General features: G+C 43.4%; 1 protein-coding gene across 15 annotated transcripts in view; it reads left to right on the top strand.

Annotated features, from left to right (window-relative positions):
* The window catches only part of EIF4G1 (eukaryotic translation initiation factor 4 gamma 1), a 102404-nt gene extending 95369 nt beyond the window's left edge, over window positions 1-7035 (top strand). For all 15 annotated transcript variants that reach the window (XM_042459809.1, XM_042459807.1, XM_042459805.1 and 12 more), the window contains 8 exons: window positions 250-422; window positions 544-669; window positions 748-829; window positions 2196-2294; window positions 2453-2587; window positions 3644-3725; window positions 5479-5619; window positions 6132-7035. In XM_042459809.1, the coding sequence (XP_042315743.1) occupies window positions 250-422; window positions 544-669; window positions 748-829; window positions 2196-2294; window positions 2453-2587; window positions 3644-3725; window positions 5479-5619; window positions 6132-6313 (1020 nt within the window). In that variant the 3' untranslated portion in view covers window positions 6314-7035. The remainder of the gene's footprint in view (window positions 1-249; window positions 423-543; window positions 670-747; window positions 830-2195; window positions 2295-2452; window positions 2588-3643; window positions 3726-5478; window positions 5620-6131) is intronic.
* The last annotated feature ends 6866 nt before the right edge of the window (window positions 7036-13901 follow it).

Below are 13901 nucleotides of genomic sequence, written 5' to 3'. Positions count from 1 at the left end.
GAGTGCAGGCAGTGAAATACTACTGTGAGAACTAAGTATTTAAAGTTGTCTTCTGCCTGGCAACCGGCTAGGAGTGGATTGCCCAGCTGGGCATCTTGATGCCTGCACCTTTGGCCCATTGCACATTTTGTAGCCTTTGGATACCAGCTGAATGTGAGAAGTTTTATGTCAGGGCTTGGTCAGCCTTTAGGGTGTCTGCTAAGAGAATGTTTGTGCTGAGTTCTCTCCCTCTCTGCCCATTTCTTGCAGGAGGCCTTACAGTGTGTGCAGGAGTTGAACTGCCCTTCTCAGCTTTACATCTTTGTGCGGAATGGCATTGAGTCCACACTCGAGCGAAGCACCATTGCCCGTGAGCACATGGGACTGCTGCTGTACCAGTTGGTTAAGGGAGGCAACATCTCCAAGGAACAGTACTACAAAGGGTAAAGGAGTGCTTTTCTGGCTGTAAGGGCTAAGGAGAGGCAGCTTTGAGAGTTTGTGTACCCAGGAGCCCTTGGGCTGCACCCACTTCCACGACACAATTCCCTCCCTTACTTCCCACAGGTTGCATGAGATCCTTGAGATAGGTGAGGACATGGAGATTGATATCCCTCATATATGGCTGTACCTGGCAGAAATCATTACTCCCATTCTGAGAGAAGGTGGTATCCCCATGGAGGAGCTGTTCAGGTGAGTTAGAGTCTTGTACCTCTTTTGCTTTCATGCTTTGGTTCTGGTGTATGACCTGCCCCCTGGGCTTCTTTTCAGGGAGATTGCCAAGCCCTTGGTCCCCATTGGCAAGGCCACGACTCTGCTGCTGGAGATCCTGGGCCTGCTGTGCAAAGGGATGGTAAGTTGTTCATTTGGGAATGAATCTTAAAAAGTTGGTCAGAGAACAGCTGTAGGGTCTCAGGTTGCCCCTTAGAAAGCCTTTGGAGTGCTTCATGCTCCAGTTAACATTGTCTCTTGATTCTGGGGAAGCTTGTTATGGTTAACCAGTAATTAAAATATTCTTTGTACATGAACCACCTTTGGCTCCCCCCCCCCTTTTTTTTTCTTTTTCTTTTTTTAATTTACTAAAGTTACCATATATACTAAACTATAAGTTGAGAAATTTATGCCCAAATATTGACCCTAAAATCTGGGGTTGAATTATACAAGGGTCATTACAGTTACCATGGCTTGAGATCGACTGGAGGACAGTTAACAACAACAACAACAAACAATAATAATGCTCATAAAGCTCCTTTAAAAAGTAGCCCTGATGTCCCACTCTCCATGCCTCAGCAGCGCTTGCTGAAAGAGCTGCGAGGCACCAGTGTGAGTGTGCATGTAATGTTTCCCTTCTCGATCCTATCTCCAAACTTTTCTTTCTCCTCTTTGCATTTCCCCATTTTCCCTCCATTTGCAAGCTGATCTCCAAACCTTGCCTCCTCTTTGCATTTCCCCATTTTCCCTCGGTTTGCAAGGTGATCTCCAAACCTTTGCTTCTCCTCCTCTTCCTCCTCCTCCTCCTTGCGTTTCCTCTGAAAACCAAGCTTCTCTTTTTTCCCCTCCATTTGCACTTCAAAGCCAGTCTTAAAATCTGTCTCCTAAATCCTGCTCTCGACTTATCCACGGAGCATATCAAAATCCAAGATTTTGATCCTAAAACCTTCCCTCAACTTATACATGAGGTTGACTTGTACACGAGTATATACGGTACTTCAGCCAGTGACCACACTGAGTTAGGGAACTGGCGATCTGGCAGTCAAAAGAATAACTTTTTCCATGCTCTGTCCCACCCTGCTCTCACATGTAGGGAAAGCACATTATGGGCTGGAGCAGTTGGTTGACACTTTATTTCAAAGGAAGTGATTTGGTCTCTCCAGTCCCATTTTCTTGGTGTGGAAGCCTTCGTAGATGGGAATGATGGTGGCATTCTGTCTCGTACCCAGGCAGAAAGTGTTTTTCATTTTCTAGAACTAAATTTAGTGCTCATAGTTGGTGACCCTGCACCTAGTTATGTGTTGTCTGAGCACAAATCTGCACATGACATTTTCAGGTGTGTATCTTACAATGTATACAAAATATAAAGTGTCATACTCAGATTTGCAGTTAACTGCCTCATCAACTCTCTTGTCAAAGAGACTTCAGCTCCATGCAGAGTGTAGAGTTGGTGGGGTTGTGAGTATCTTTTGTAAAGTTTGACCTAAGAAAGTCCCTGTTCTCTGCAGAGCCACAAGAAGGCAGGGACACTGTGGAGAGAAGGGGGCCTTAGTTGGAAAGAGTTTTTACCAGAAGACCAGGATGTCAATAAGTTCATCACAGAGCAGGTAAGCAAAACAACATAGCCCCTGAAACCTAAACAGGTGAAGTTTGACAGCCATGCAGCCTCCAGTGTCTCCTTAAAGTAAAATGTGTTTCTGGATGTGTCCTTTATTTGCTAGGGCTGCTTGCCCTCACTATTCTTTTTTTTTATCCTTGTTTTCAGAAAGTGGAGTATACAATGGGTGACAGTTCAGATGCACCCAGCCGCAAGGAGCTCACTTCAGAAGAGCTGTGCAAACAACTAGATAAATTATTAAAAGAGAATGCAAATAACCAAAGAATAAATGACTGGATAGAGGTAAGGATTTTGGGAGGGGGGCAGCTTGCCCAGGCCAGTGGCGGGGTGGGGCTGGAAGGCACGTGAGAGAGCTGGTGGTCTAAGTGACATTTCAAAAGCCCATCTTTCTGCACAGATAAATCAGAGCCTTTTGCATTTATCTCCTAGTCATTAGCCTGAGCTTAACAATTCTGCCTAAAGGATCATTCAGCAAAGGACATGTTCTTTAGGTACAATTGCTGGATTATTTTTCCTGTGTTATCTGACAGTGGAAAGGGGGCAGCTGGACAGCATTACAGGGAGCATGGGAATTTCAGGGCAGTAGTGGTACCAAACTTTCAGGGCTGGTTTCTGAAATGTTGCAGCTTCCTGGAGCAGAGAACGGCTTGGAGGTTGCTCCTGAGTGGAAAGATGCATGCCTCAGCTAGAGTGATCCAGTACAGAGGACTTCCACTGCAGCTCACCAACAGCCATTTTGGCTGTGACATGTTGCCAGTGGCCTAATTCTGAATGAGGCACGTTGTTTAATATAATCTGAAAAAAACTCTGCTCTCTATTTCTAGTATTTTGTCCATGGAATGGGCTCATTAACTCTGTGTTCACTTCCTCTGCTTATCTGATAATTGAGTTATCGCTGCAGCAGTTAATGTTCATCTACCTGACTGCAACACTGTTGCTGTATCCTTGGTAGCAGGTGAGAAAGGTAGCCTGACAAATGAAGGAGACAGGTGTAAGCTGTTGGCAGAATGCTTTCTCTTTTTTTAATAGACCTCCAGGTTCTCACCCAAACAAACAAACAAAAAACAGCTTCATTTATATATTGCTTCATACTGAACTAACAGTGTCTAAGCAGTTTACAACTGTAAGCTAATTGACCCCAACAATCTGGGCACTCATTTTAGTGACCTCAGAAGGATGCAAGCCCGAGTCAAGCTTGAGCCCTGGCTAGATTTGAACTCGCAACCTTATGGTTTTGAGTGAATGGCTGCAGTACAGGCATTTAACCACTGCGCCATTAAGGTCAGCAAGTGATATACATTTCTGACCATTGATTTTGCATATTTTTTCTTTCAACAGGCAAACCTGAGTGAACAGCAAGTCTCATCCAATATGTTTGTCAGGGCTCTGATGATGTCAGTGTGCCATTCAGCTGTTGTCTGTAAGCATAGTTACATGATTTTCTTTTACCTATTTGTGTGTTTGAAAGAGAGCAGTATGCTGGCTAGGACTGCTGGGAGTTGCAGTCAAACATCTGGAAGCCTGCACTTTTGTCCACCCCTGCTCTGTTCCTATGAAACATTATGCTCCAAGCAAGTCAAGCATCATTACCACTGTCTCTGCAAATTAGTTTTAGGCTTACTTTGGAATGCAAAATGATAAGCAGTAGAATGATGATGGCATTGGTAACTGGCAAGCCATAGATAATGAGCTGTGTTTAGTTTTATGTGTTATGCGTAATGAAGGCCTGGCTTTAAATACTCTGTCTACTAGATATCCGTCGTCCTCTTGTCCTTCCTGTTTGCCAAATACAGCATTTGCTGAAGGTGAAGTAGTCATGGTAAAGAGGCAGAAATGGCAGAAGGGACAGACAGTAAGGGTGGGATGATTAGAAAAGCAAAGATTTGTGAGAGTGGAATCCACTGATATGCCTGGGCTTGGTATCTAGCACAGGGCCTCATTTTGAATACTGCTCCTCTTCATTGAGTGAGCAGATTGGAGTCTTGGCTGTGATGCCAATTGATGTCAACTCCAGGTTCCTTCATGATGCCCTTGAGGCCCAGTCTTGACTGCATGGAAAACTTCTGCTGTCCTGTTCCAGCTTTTGAGCCTGCGGAGCTTAAAAGAGCAAAGCATCTTGATGCTGCTGTGCTCACCTCAGTCCAGGCTTATGAGATTCTCCTGCCTTGCCTCGTCCTGGGAGATAGTGGGGATGTTGCTTGATGTTGTTGTTGTGTGCCTTCATTTCTGACTTCTGGCAACCTTAAGGCAAGCCTATCATGGGATTTTCTTGGCATTTGTTCAGATGAAGTTTGCCATTACCTTTCCCTGAAGCTGAGAGCATTTGACTTGTCCAAGGTCATCTAGTGGTTTTCGTGGCTGAGCAGGGAATCAAACCATAGTCTCCAGGGTTGTAGTTCCAACATTCAAACCATTTTGCCACAACTGCAATCAAAAATGTTGTTCCACTGCTTAGCTGACAAGTGCATTTGTAGATTTCATCAGAGTAAGAGCCAGGAGGTAAAACCTGCCCCTAATTTGAACCCCAGACAAATACCCTTTGGGATTTGATGTGTGTGGCACATGTTACTGTTATAGTGCACTGCAGTCATACGTACCAGGAGTTCAGCAGTGGTGGGGAGCTCAGTTCAGGTCCCAGAAATACTAGTGGATAGTGCAAGCATACCTGCCTGAACTATTGGGCAGGGTGATGCCATCCTGGCCTCCTGTCAGATGCCCAATGTCACATTTCATTTTTATACTTTGTACTAAGTCCAGAAACTCCCAGTTGGTTTAGAATATGGCAGCTAGACTGATTACAGGTACATCCAGGAGTGATCATGTTATACCAATCTTAAAATCACTCCACTGACTGCCAATTAGTTTCCAGGAAAGTACAAAGTGTTAGTTACTATCTGTAAAGCCCTACATGGTTTGGGTCCAGGTTACCTACACTCAGGTGTACATTTATATGTATATAAATGAATAAAATGAATAAACCGGGCCAGTTTTTATTGTTGGAGGTCCATGGCTGGCCTATATGCATGCAAAGTATTGAAAATGACAGGAGTAGGATACTGCTTGAGTGAGGAAAGTGGGATAGGTTTGCTCACAAATGCTTTGGGGCTATGATGAGTACAGACTTGCTTAAAAATAATCTGGCTTCACTCTTTTCCCCCTTCCTGCTGCTGCAGTTGAGAATCCTTACCGGATGGACAGCGCTGTGATTAAAAACCGAGCCAAGATGCTGCAGAAATACCTGAGTGACGAAAACAAGGAGCTGCAGGCTCTCTACGCTTTACAAGCCCTTGTGGTGAAGCTGGACCAGCCAGCCAGTAAGTGTTTCTCTCTCAGATACTGAGCCACGTTTCAAATACACGGAAGAGCTCTGGCTTTGTCTTTTTTAGACAGTTGATTACTCACATTGGTCAGATTGGGCCTTCCCTTCTTATGAATAATGGCCCTAGTTGCCCACATAAAATTGAACCTGCCATTATCACTGTGCCTTTATGGCCAAGTTGGGTACCGTATGGGCCATGGGCCACCATAGGCTCCCCAACCATTTTTATTCCAGTAGTGAGTGCCTTGTGCCCCACAAAAATATGTGGGGAGCCAGAGCTGTTCTGTGTATTTGGGATGTATTTTCACGAACTGTGATTCTCTTTTAAAACAAGGTGCAGTCCTATTCCAACAACAACTTTCCCCACAAAAAAAAAGGTGTTGATAGAATATGGTATCTTGCTCCCTCTAACTGCATTTGCCAGGAAAACCCTAGGATAGGGTTGCTGTAAGTTAGAGTTGACTTGAAGGCTCATAACAACAACAGTATTGTCACTTTCATTTCCAGATCTACTCCGAATTTTCTTTGATGCCTTGTACGATGAGGACGTGATTAAAGAGGAAGCCTTCTACAAGTGGGAATCGAGCAAAGACCCCGCCGAGCAGCAAGGAAAAGGTGTTGCCCTCAAGTCGGTCACAGCCTTTTACACTTGGTTGCGTGAAGCTGAGGACGAATCCGATAACAACTGAGTCACCCCCGTTGGGGGAGGGAGGGTGGACTGAGCCTGCTGGCTGCTCTGACCCTTCCCTGGAGCCTTGGACTCCCGTAAAGGGTGGAGTGGGGAAGGATACACAGGACTGAGTACCGCTGTCTATACCTCCCCCGGACTTTTTTCTTTTCCCCCTTTTTTCTTTTCTTTTCTTTTCTTTTCTTTCTTTTTTTGGTTGGGATTTTTTTGTTTTGTTTTGTTTTAACAGCCTGTATCGGTTTGTGTCTTGATGATAATAAATTGATGCTGAAGGAGGTAGGTGTCGCTGTGGGCACTCCGCTCAGCCCTCCCTGCCCCAGCACCAGGCCAATGCCCCATGGCACCTGGATGATTTTAATTGAGCGGGGCCCAATTTCTCACAGGTGCAAAGCACCCGAAACACATGTCTGTGGGAAGGGGATGGTGATGTTGTGGGAAGGGGAGGGAGGAGCCCGATGACTTTGCTCCCCTGCCTGGTCCCCCCCCCCCCCCCAGTTATTGCTGAAATATAGAGAGAGATTATATAAATATATAAATATATATATATAAAAATATAAATATAGACTTATTAAATCTTTTGAGGTTTGAGAGGATAGAACTCTGCTCTCTGCAGACTTTGCCCACATACTCCTGCACCTCCTCCCACACCCTTGGATCACCGCCTTGGAATTAACACAAAACCTCTGGATGGTTGTTTTTGGGGTTTTCTTTCTTTCTTTTTTTTAAAAAAAACACCTTTCAAGAGAGGCAACATTTCCCCCCAAGTATCCACCTTCCTTAGTAATTGCTGAAGAGTTGAATTTGAATTTGAAATTACAAGGGATAGATGGGAGAGCTGCTCTACCCCCCCCCCCCTTCATATATTTCCCTCCATACATCGGTTCTGTGTTGGTTCCTTGGCCTAGCCTCCCTCAGCATCCCTCTCCCCTCCAGACCCACCTCAAGGCCACGGCTGGGCGATCTTCTGCATCTGCGATGGATGGTTATAAGGATTTGGGCTTGTCTAATTAAAAGGAAAGCAAGCAAAACAAACCACAAAACAAAAATGAAACGAGGATTCAATTACCGGTGACGTGAATTTGTAAATATTTTTTTCTTTCTTTTTTTTTTTTTTCCCTTTATGGAGTATTTAATTGAAGATTCAAAAGCATCTTTTCACCGTAAACTGGAAATAAAAAAAGAACATTGGTAAATAAAGATGATGTGTTGCTGATGTTGCATCCCTGCTCACCATGGCAGGTTGGTGAGGGAGAGAGGCTTTCCTGGGTTTTGGCTCCTTCCGTCTGATCTCAGGATGGGGGCAAGGAGGTTTCTTGAAGCTGAAGAGGCCCAGTTTGGCATCACAATGAGCAGAGGAGGATCTGGTGGAAAAGGCTGTGCCGAGCAGCGAAAGCAGACCAGTACTATGAGTGGATTCATAGTTGTGTCTTAATTTGGATGAAAACTTGAGGCTTCAGTTACGTTTCTCATAAGCTTTTTAAAAAATTGAAATTAAAACGAGAGGCACAGGTCTTGCTGTGCAGTAGGTCCTAATGCAGGGATCAACAGTATGGTGCGTGCCTCCCAGATGCTTTGGATTACATTCTCCATCGTGACTGACTGCTGGCTGCAGTGTTCTAAGGCTGTTGGGAGTTGTAATTGAAAACATCTAGAGCAGCGATGGCGAACCTGTGGCACGCGTGCCAGAGGTGGCACTCAGAGCTCCCTCTGTGGGTACACGTGCCGTCGCCTCAACACAGAGTTCACCAGAGTTTGTCACTAGAAAGCCAGAGGGCATGGCACTTTGCAGTAAATAAATGGGTTTGGGGTTGCTGTTCGAGCACTCAGTCTCTAAAAGGATCACTATCACTGATCTAGAGGCTGCCAGGTTGCCTTTCCTATCATAAAGAATGGCTGAAGAGAGCATATGTGTGGAAGAGCCATAGTTCAGTGGAACGCCAAATGTTTTGCTTACAGAAGGGTCCAGCTTCAATTTGAAGGATCTTGGGGCAATGCAAGACATTGGTCGCAGACCCTGGAGAGCCATTGCTTAGAGTGCATCATACAGCAGGAGTGGGAAACTTAAGACCAGAAGGTGAAAATCCAAATCTGGCCCTTAGGTTCCCCAGAAGTTGCTGCATCTCATGAGATTACCATTCAAGTTTCCCAATGTTTGTACGCTGATTTCTGTTAAGGCAGTAGAACATGCTGGTATCTTTGATCCTACATGTTTGCTTTTGACTCTGCACCATTGGAAAATGGCTCCCCAGCATACCTCTGAAATTGATTGTGGCCCTCAGGCCGAAAGCGGTTCCCCACTCTTGCTTTACAGGTCTGGATGGGCCTTTGGTACAGGAGATGATTTGATCCTAGTAATAGAATATTAGGTTGAGTTCCTTCCTCATTAACCACTGCCTCTTCTAAAAAGATCTTACAACACCTTTGATACTGAAAGAGAGAAGTTGATAGCATGAGCTTTTGTAGATTGGAGCCTACTTCCTCAGACACATCCAAAAGCATCTGAGGAAGAAGGCTCAAGTTTACAAAAGCTCATGCTACCAACTTTGTTCTTTTCATTTAGTCTGCAAGATCCCTTTGCACACTGATTTTCCAGACTAACATGGCTATGAAGTAGGAATTCTTCTATGTAAGTCACCTGTGCCCTGTGTTCATATGTAGGCAAAGTGTGATCTGTGAAAGTCACACCCTTTGGGGATTTTGCAGAGTGGTTTATTAAGGTGGGTTTAACAGATAAAGTGGCATACTGGAGCTGAGGAATGGGAGGTGGCAAGTGATCTTTACATTTTTTATCAGTTTGTTTTCAGGTTTAGAAACCAAAATGCATGCATGCTAAGAGTCTCCAAGAAAGCAAACACTTGTCAGGTGAGAGGCAAATGTAATGTGGAAATAATAGGGACAGGTTTCTACACTAGAAAGAAAGAAGAGCAGGTCAACATGTTAAACTTTATTGAAACCAAACAATATGTACATGTAAAATGAAACAACCAGATCAGGGATGCCTTGCATAATACAGTGGTACCCCGGGTTACGAATTTAATTCGTTCCGCGGCGCCGTTCGTAAACCCGAAAGATTCGCAACCCGAAAAAGCCATAGCCGCTAGCGCTGGAAAGCCGATTTCGTGCGAAAAAGCCCGAAAAGCACCAAAAAATTTTTCGTAAGCCGAAAAAAAAAAGTAACCCGGAACAGTTTTTTCCTATCTAATTTTTTCGTATCCCGGAAATTTCGTAACGCGGTCATTTCGTATCCCGGGGTACCACTGTAATAATAAAAGCCCAAACCATCCTTCTAGAGACTATTTGAAAACTTCTATAGAAATGTAGCCAGAAATGACTTCTTTTAGCAGCCTCTGCTTTTCTTATGATTTCCATTTTGGTGCCAGAGTTAGAGGCCTGTGTTCTCTGAATTTGTTGAGGCTACATGGTGAAGAGGGCTTACCTGCTTTTCTGGATTCTGGAGGTGGCTGCTGTTCACTTGTCTATTACAGACAGGCACATATAGCTACCTTAGGACTGGAGCAGAGTCCCATTCTTTCCTAGCTGTAACATTATTGTATTGCTTACTGCAGACATACTACTGCAACAGTGTGTTTCTGCCATCTATCCACCATTCTTCAAATATTGATGCTGCTAAAAGACAGTCTAGCTAGACAAAGGACTTGGAGGAAAATGAGGGATGGGATGCTAAAAAGCCTGGATCTCCTGACCTAAACCAAGTATTTGTATCTAGAGGAAGGAATGCCATCACCCCATCCCACCTCTTTGAACAAATGTCCAAAAACCCTCCATAAGCTGAAAATGAAGTCACAAAAGAACAACAACCCAGGATGGAGTAGGTGCAAACTGCAGAATGTATACAAGCCTGAAAGTTACCAACTCCTCCCCCCCCCCCCCCCCAATGCTTCCCCCTTGCCACCTCAATTCCACACTTGGTACTACCATCCATCATATTGCAAATTCCAGGTTGAGAAATGGATAAAATGGATGTGTGTCTGGTGCATTTTTTGAGTCCTGTCCCACTAGTCTAGCAGAGTCCAGTTTACAATATCAGCAGGAATTCACTGTGATCAGTTTTCTCCTTAAAACTCTCCAAATGGAAGATTTTGCAAGTCTAAGAATACAGTGAGTTTTAAGTTCAAGAAGAGCCTTCCCCATGCCTCAAAAAGGGACTGAAATTGACTTGGGTCTCTTCATGTGGATATTAAAAAGGCTCTCTTTTCAGCCCCAAATACCCCAGAGCAAGCCAAAAACATAGTGATATTACCATCACCACCACACACACTTTTTGGTTTTGTTGTGTGCTTTCAAGTTGTTTCTAACTTAACAGCTATCCTAGGTATTTTTCTGCAAGATTTGTTCAGAGGGGGCTTGTTTCTGCCTTCCTTTCAGACAAAGTGACTTGCCTAAGGTCACCCAATGGGTTTCTATGACAAAGTGGGGATTTGAACCATTCTCCAGAGTTGTAGTCCAACACTCAAACCACTACATCATGCTTGCTGTCATTAAATAGAACAAAGCTAGGAGATGGGGCCTTCTAAGCCATCCTTCATCCCCGTGGCCAGATTCTGGGAATTACTTGCCCCTAGCCAAAATGTTGCTGTTGGTTTGTCATAAAAGATGCCAGGCATCAAGAGGAAAAAAGTAGCATATTGGATAGTCATAAAAATGTCAAACACTCTTTAAAAAAAATACTTATTTTTACATACCCAAACTGATTAATATAGCAGTCTCTTAGAAAACTGTCACCAGTAGAGAAGGATAAATTCAGAATAGGTTATCCTACTTGATCTGAAAGTTTCCACCTGCTGCTGCTTTCAGATTGAAAGGCTTTCAGGTGTGTAGATTTTAACACAGACATGTGTAAGCTCCGTTGAAATCAGGGTTTTTAGGAAGTGGTCGCATTGTGCAAACTGTGACTTTCTTTTCCTCCCATGTGCCTTTTGTTAACGGCAAATTTTTAGTATGTAGAGAGATCTTGTACCTTTGCGATGAATAACTGAAAGAAAGAAATTGGCAGCATGAGCTTTCGTAGACTTCAGTCTACTTCCTCAGATGCTAATGCAGTCAACGAAAGCTCATGCTGCCAATTTCTTTCTTTCAGTCTCAAAGGTGTTACAAGATCTCCTGCGTACTGATTCTACAGATTAACACAGCTGTATCATTGAAATTATCAGGGTTGGCATCAGTCCCTGTGTCAGCTATTGCCCTGTGTGGGGACCAGCACTTTTAAGTGTGGAATTGAGTATCTGATACCCTTAAGGCTGACAATCCTAAGATGTACTGTGTGTGTGACATAGTAGAAAGTTGTGATTCTTCTCTACTGTGTCTCATAAATATTATCTCTTAAGATTGTCAGCCTTAAGATACTGTCAGCCAATAGCAGATATTGTGTTCAATTCCACACCTAAAAATATCAATCGCCATCCATCATTACAAAGTCCAAGTTGAGAAGTGGATAAAATGGATGTGTGTCTGGCTCATCTTCTGAGTCCTCTCCCAGCAGAGTACAGTTTACCTGGAAGAAGATTCACATTGATTCACAAGATTCAGCAGGAATTCACATTGGTCAGTGGCCAGTTTTCTCCTTAAAACTCTCCAAACTGAAGGAGGGCTTGTGGAGTCTAGGAATACAGCGGGCAAAGCAAGCAAGAAATGGATGAGGCCTAGACAGGCTCATCACCTGCCTCTTGGTGGATGAAGATTTTAACCAGGTTTCCTTCTTAGGATGGGTTGATAGCAATAAAACTGGAAAGATCAAGGGAGATGTGGTAGAGTGTTGAATGAAAAGTTTGACTTGGGATGGACCAGAAATTTTAAAAAAAAGGGAAAAGAAAGGAAGAAGGGAGGGAGAGAAAACAGAACATGGCAGCACCTTTAAGACTAACTGGTTTTTATTTTAGCATGAGCTTTCCACATATCTTAATACAAAACTTAGGATGTGACCATGCTTCAAATAGAGTATGCAGTTCTCTCAATTTGGAAAAAGTATAACAGGACAATCAAAATAATCAAGTGGAAGGAGAAAGTCTCCTACATGGAAAACCTGTAAGATTTGGAGCTGCTTAATAAAAAATAAAAAAAAGGAAGGGGGAGGCATTGTAGAGGTGCATAATATTATTTCTTCTTCGTGGTCTCTGCGAGTCATACAAATGGGTTTCACTGCGCCTGCGCAGTGCTGTTCGGAAAGACCCCAATGGTCCTTCAGCCTCAACTACATTCTGCCATGCAGGAATACAGAAAGCTTTCCTGGCCATCCAGCCTCCAAAGAAGGAGATTCCACCACACTCTTAGGCAGCGTATGCCACTGTTGGAATAGCTCTTACCCTCAGGATGTTCTAATGTTTATGTGAAATTTCTATCAATAGCTATTCTGAATACCAGATGGTTTGTAGGATGGTCAGCGAGGCAGGATGTTGTCCTACCCATACTGATGGAACTTCCCATGTCACCTTGTTGACCACTATGGAAAAAAGGACCTAACTAGAGAGGCTATCAGTCTGCTCCAGTTGAACAATGATCATTGTCCTCTACAGAAGCCATGCATAGGAGAGGATGTGACCCTTAATCTGTACAAACTTCAGAGGCCAGAACTGAGCTAACAATCTGACCTTACAGTAGAAGAATCCAGTGGTTTATGTTCTAGTCTCTGGAGTAGCAGCAGAAAGATGGTTCCATCTTTTACACAACATCCCTTCAGATATTTAACAATAGCTATCATGTCATCTCTCAGCCTTCTCCATGCTAAACATATCCAGGACACCAAATTGGTACCCACAAGGCTTGGTTTCAAGACCTTTGATCATCTTGGAGCCCTGGTGGCGCAGTGGATAAATGCCTGTACTGCAGCCATTCACTCAAAACCACAAGGTTGCGAGTTCAAGACCAGCAAAAGGGCCCAAGCTCAACTCAGGCTTGCATCCTTCCGAGGTCGCTAAAATGAGTACCCAGACTGTTGGGGGGCAAATTAGCTTACTTGCTAATTAGCTTACTTGCTGTTCACTGCTATGATCTTTGGAATAGCGGTATATAAATAAAACAAATTATTATTATTATTATTATTATTATTATTATTATTATTATTATTATCTGTCTCTGGATATGTTCCAGCTTATCCATATCCTCCTTGAATTGTGGTGCCCAGAGCTAGACACAGTATTCCAGGTAAGGTCTGACCAAGCAGAATAAAATGGCAGTAATATTTCCTTCGATGTGGATGCTATACTCCTGTTGATAGAACTGTATTAGCTTTTTTTGGCTGCTGCATCACACCACTGACACCACACTATCCCATCTTTTATTGCACCTTCACTGTACCACATCCAGTCCCACAATCACATATTACAAGTGTACTGAGAAGGTAATATGCCACAGTTGTATCCTATTGGTATGTACTTTTTAAACATTTTTTTTACTGTTTAATTTTATAGTTGGGAGGGAGAGTTGGGTCGGGGTTTTGTGGGGCTTGTTGTTTTTATTGTTGTATATTGTTTTTTCTTTGTTGTTACCCGCCTCAATCCTCAATCGGAAAAGGCGGGATATAAATTATTATTATTATTATTATTATTATTATTATTATTATTATTATTATTATT

Source organism: Sceloporus undulatus, chromosome 3 (assembly GCF_019175285.1).
Source record: "Sceloporus undulatus isolate JIND9_A2432 ecotype Alabama chromosome 3, SceUnd_v1.1, whole genome shotgun sequence".
NCBI classification, from domain to species: Eukaryota; Metazoa; Chordata; class Lepidosauria; order Squamata; family Phrynosomatidae; genus Sceloporus; species Sceloporus undulatus.
The sequence above is the reverse complement of the archived record's forward strand: the minus strand, read 5'-3'. Positions and strand labels throughout refer to the sequence as shown.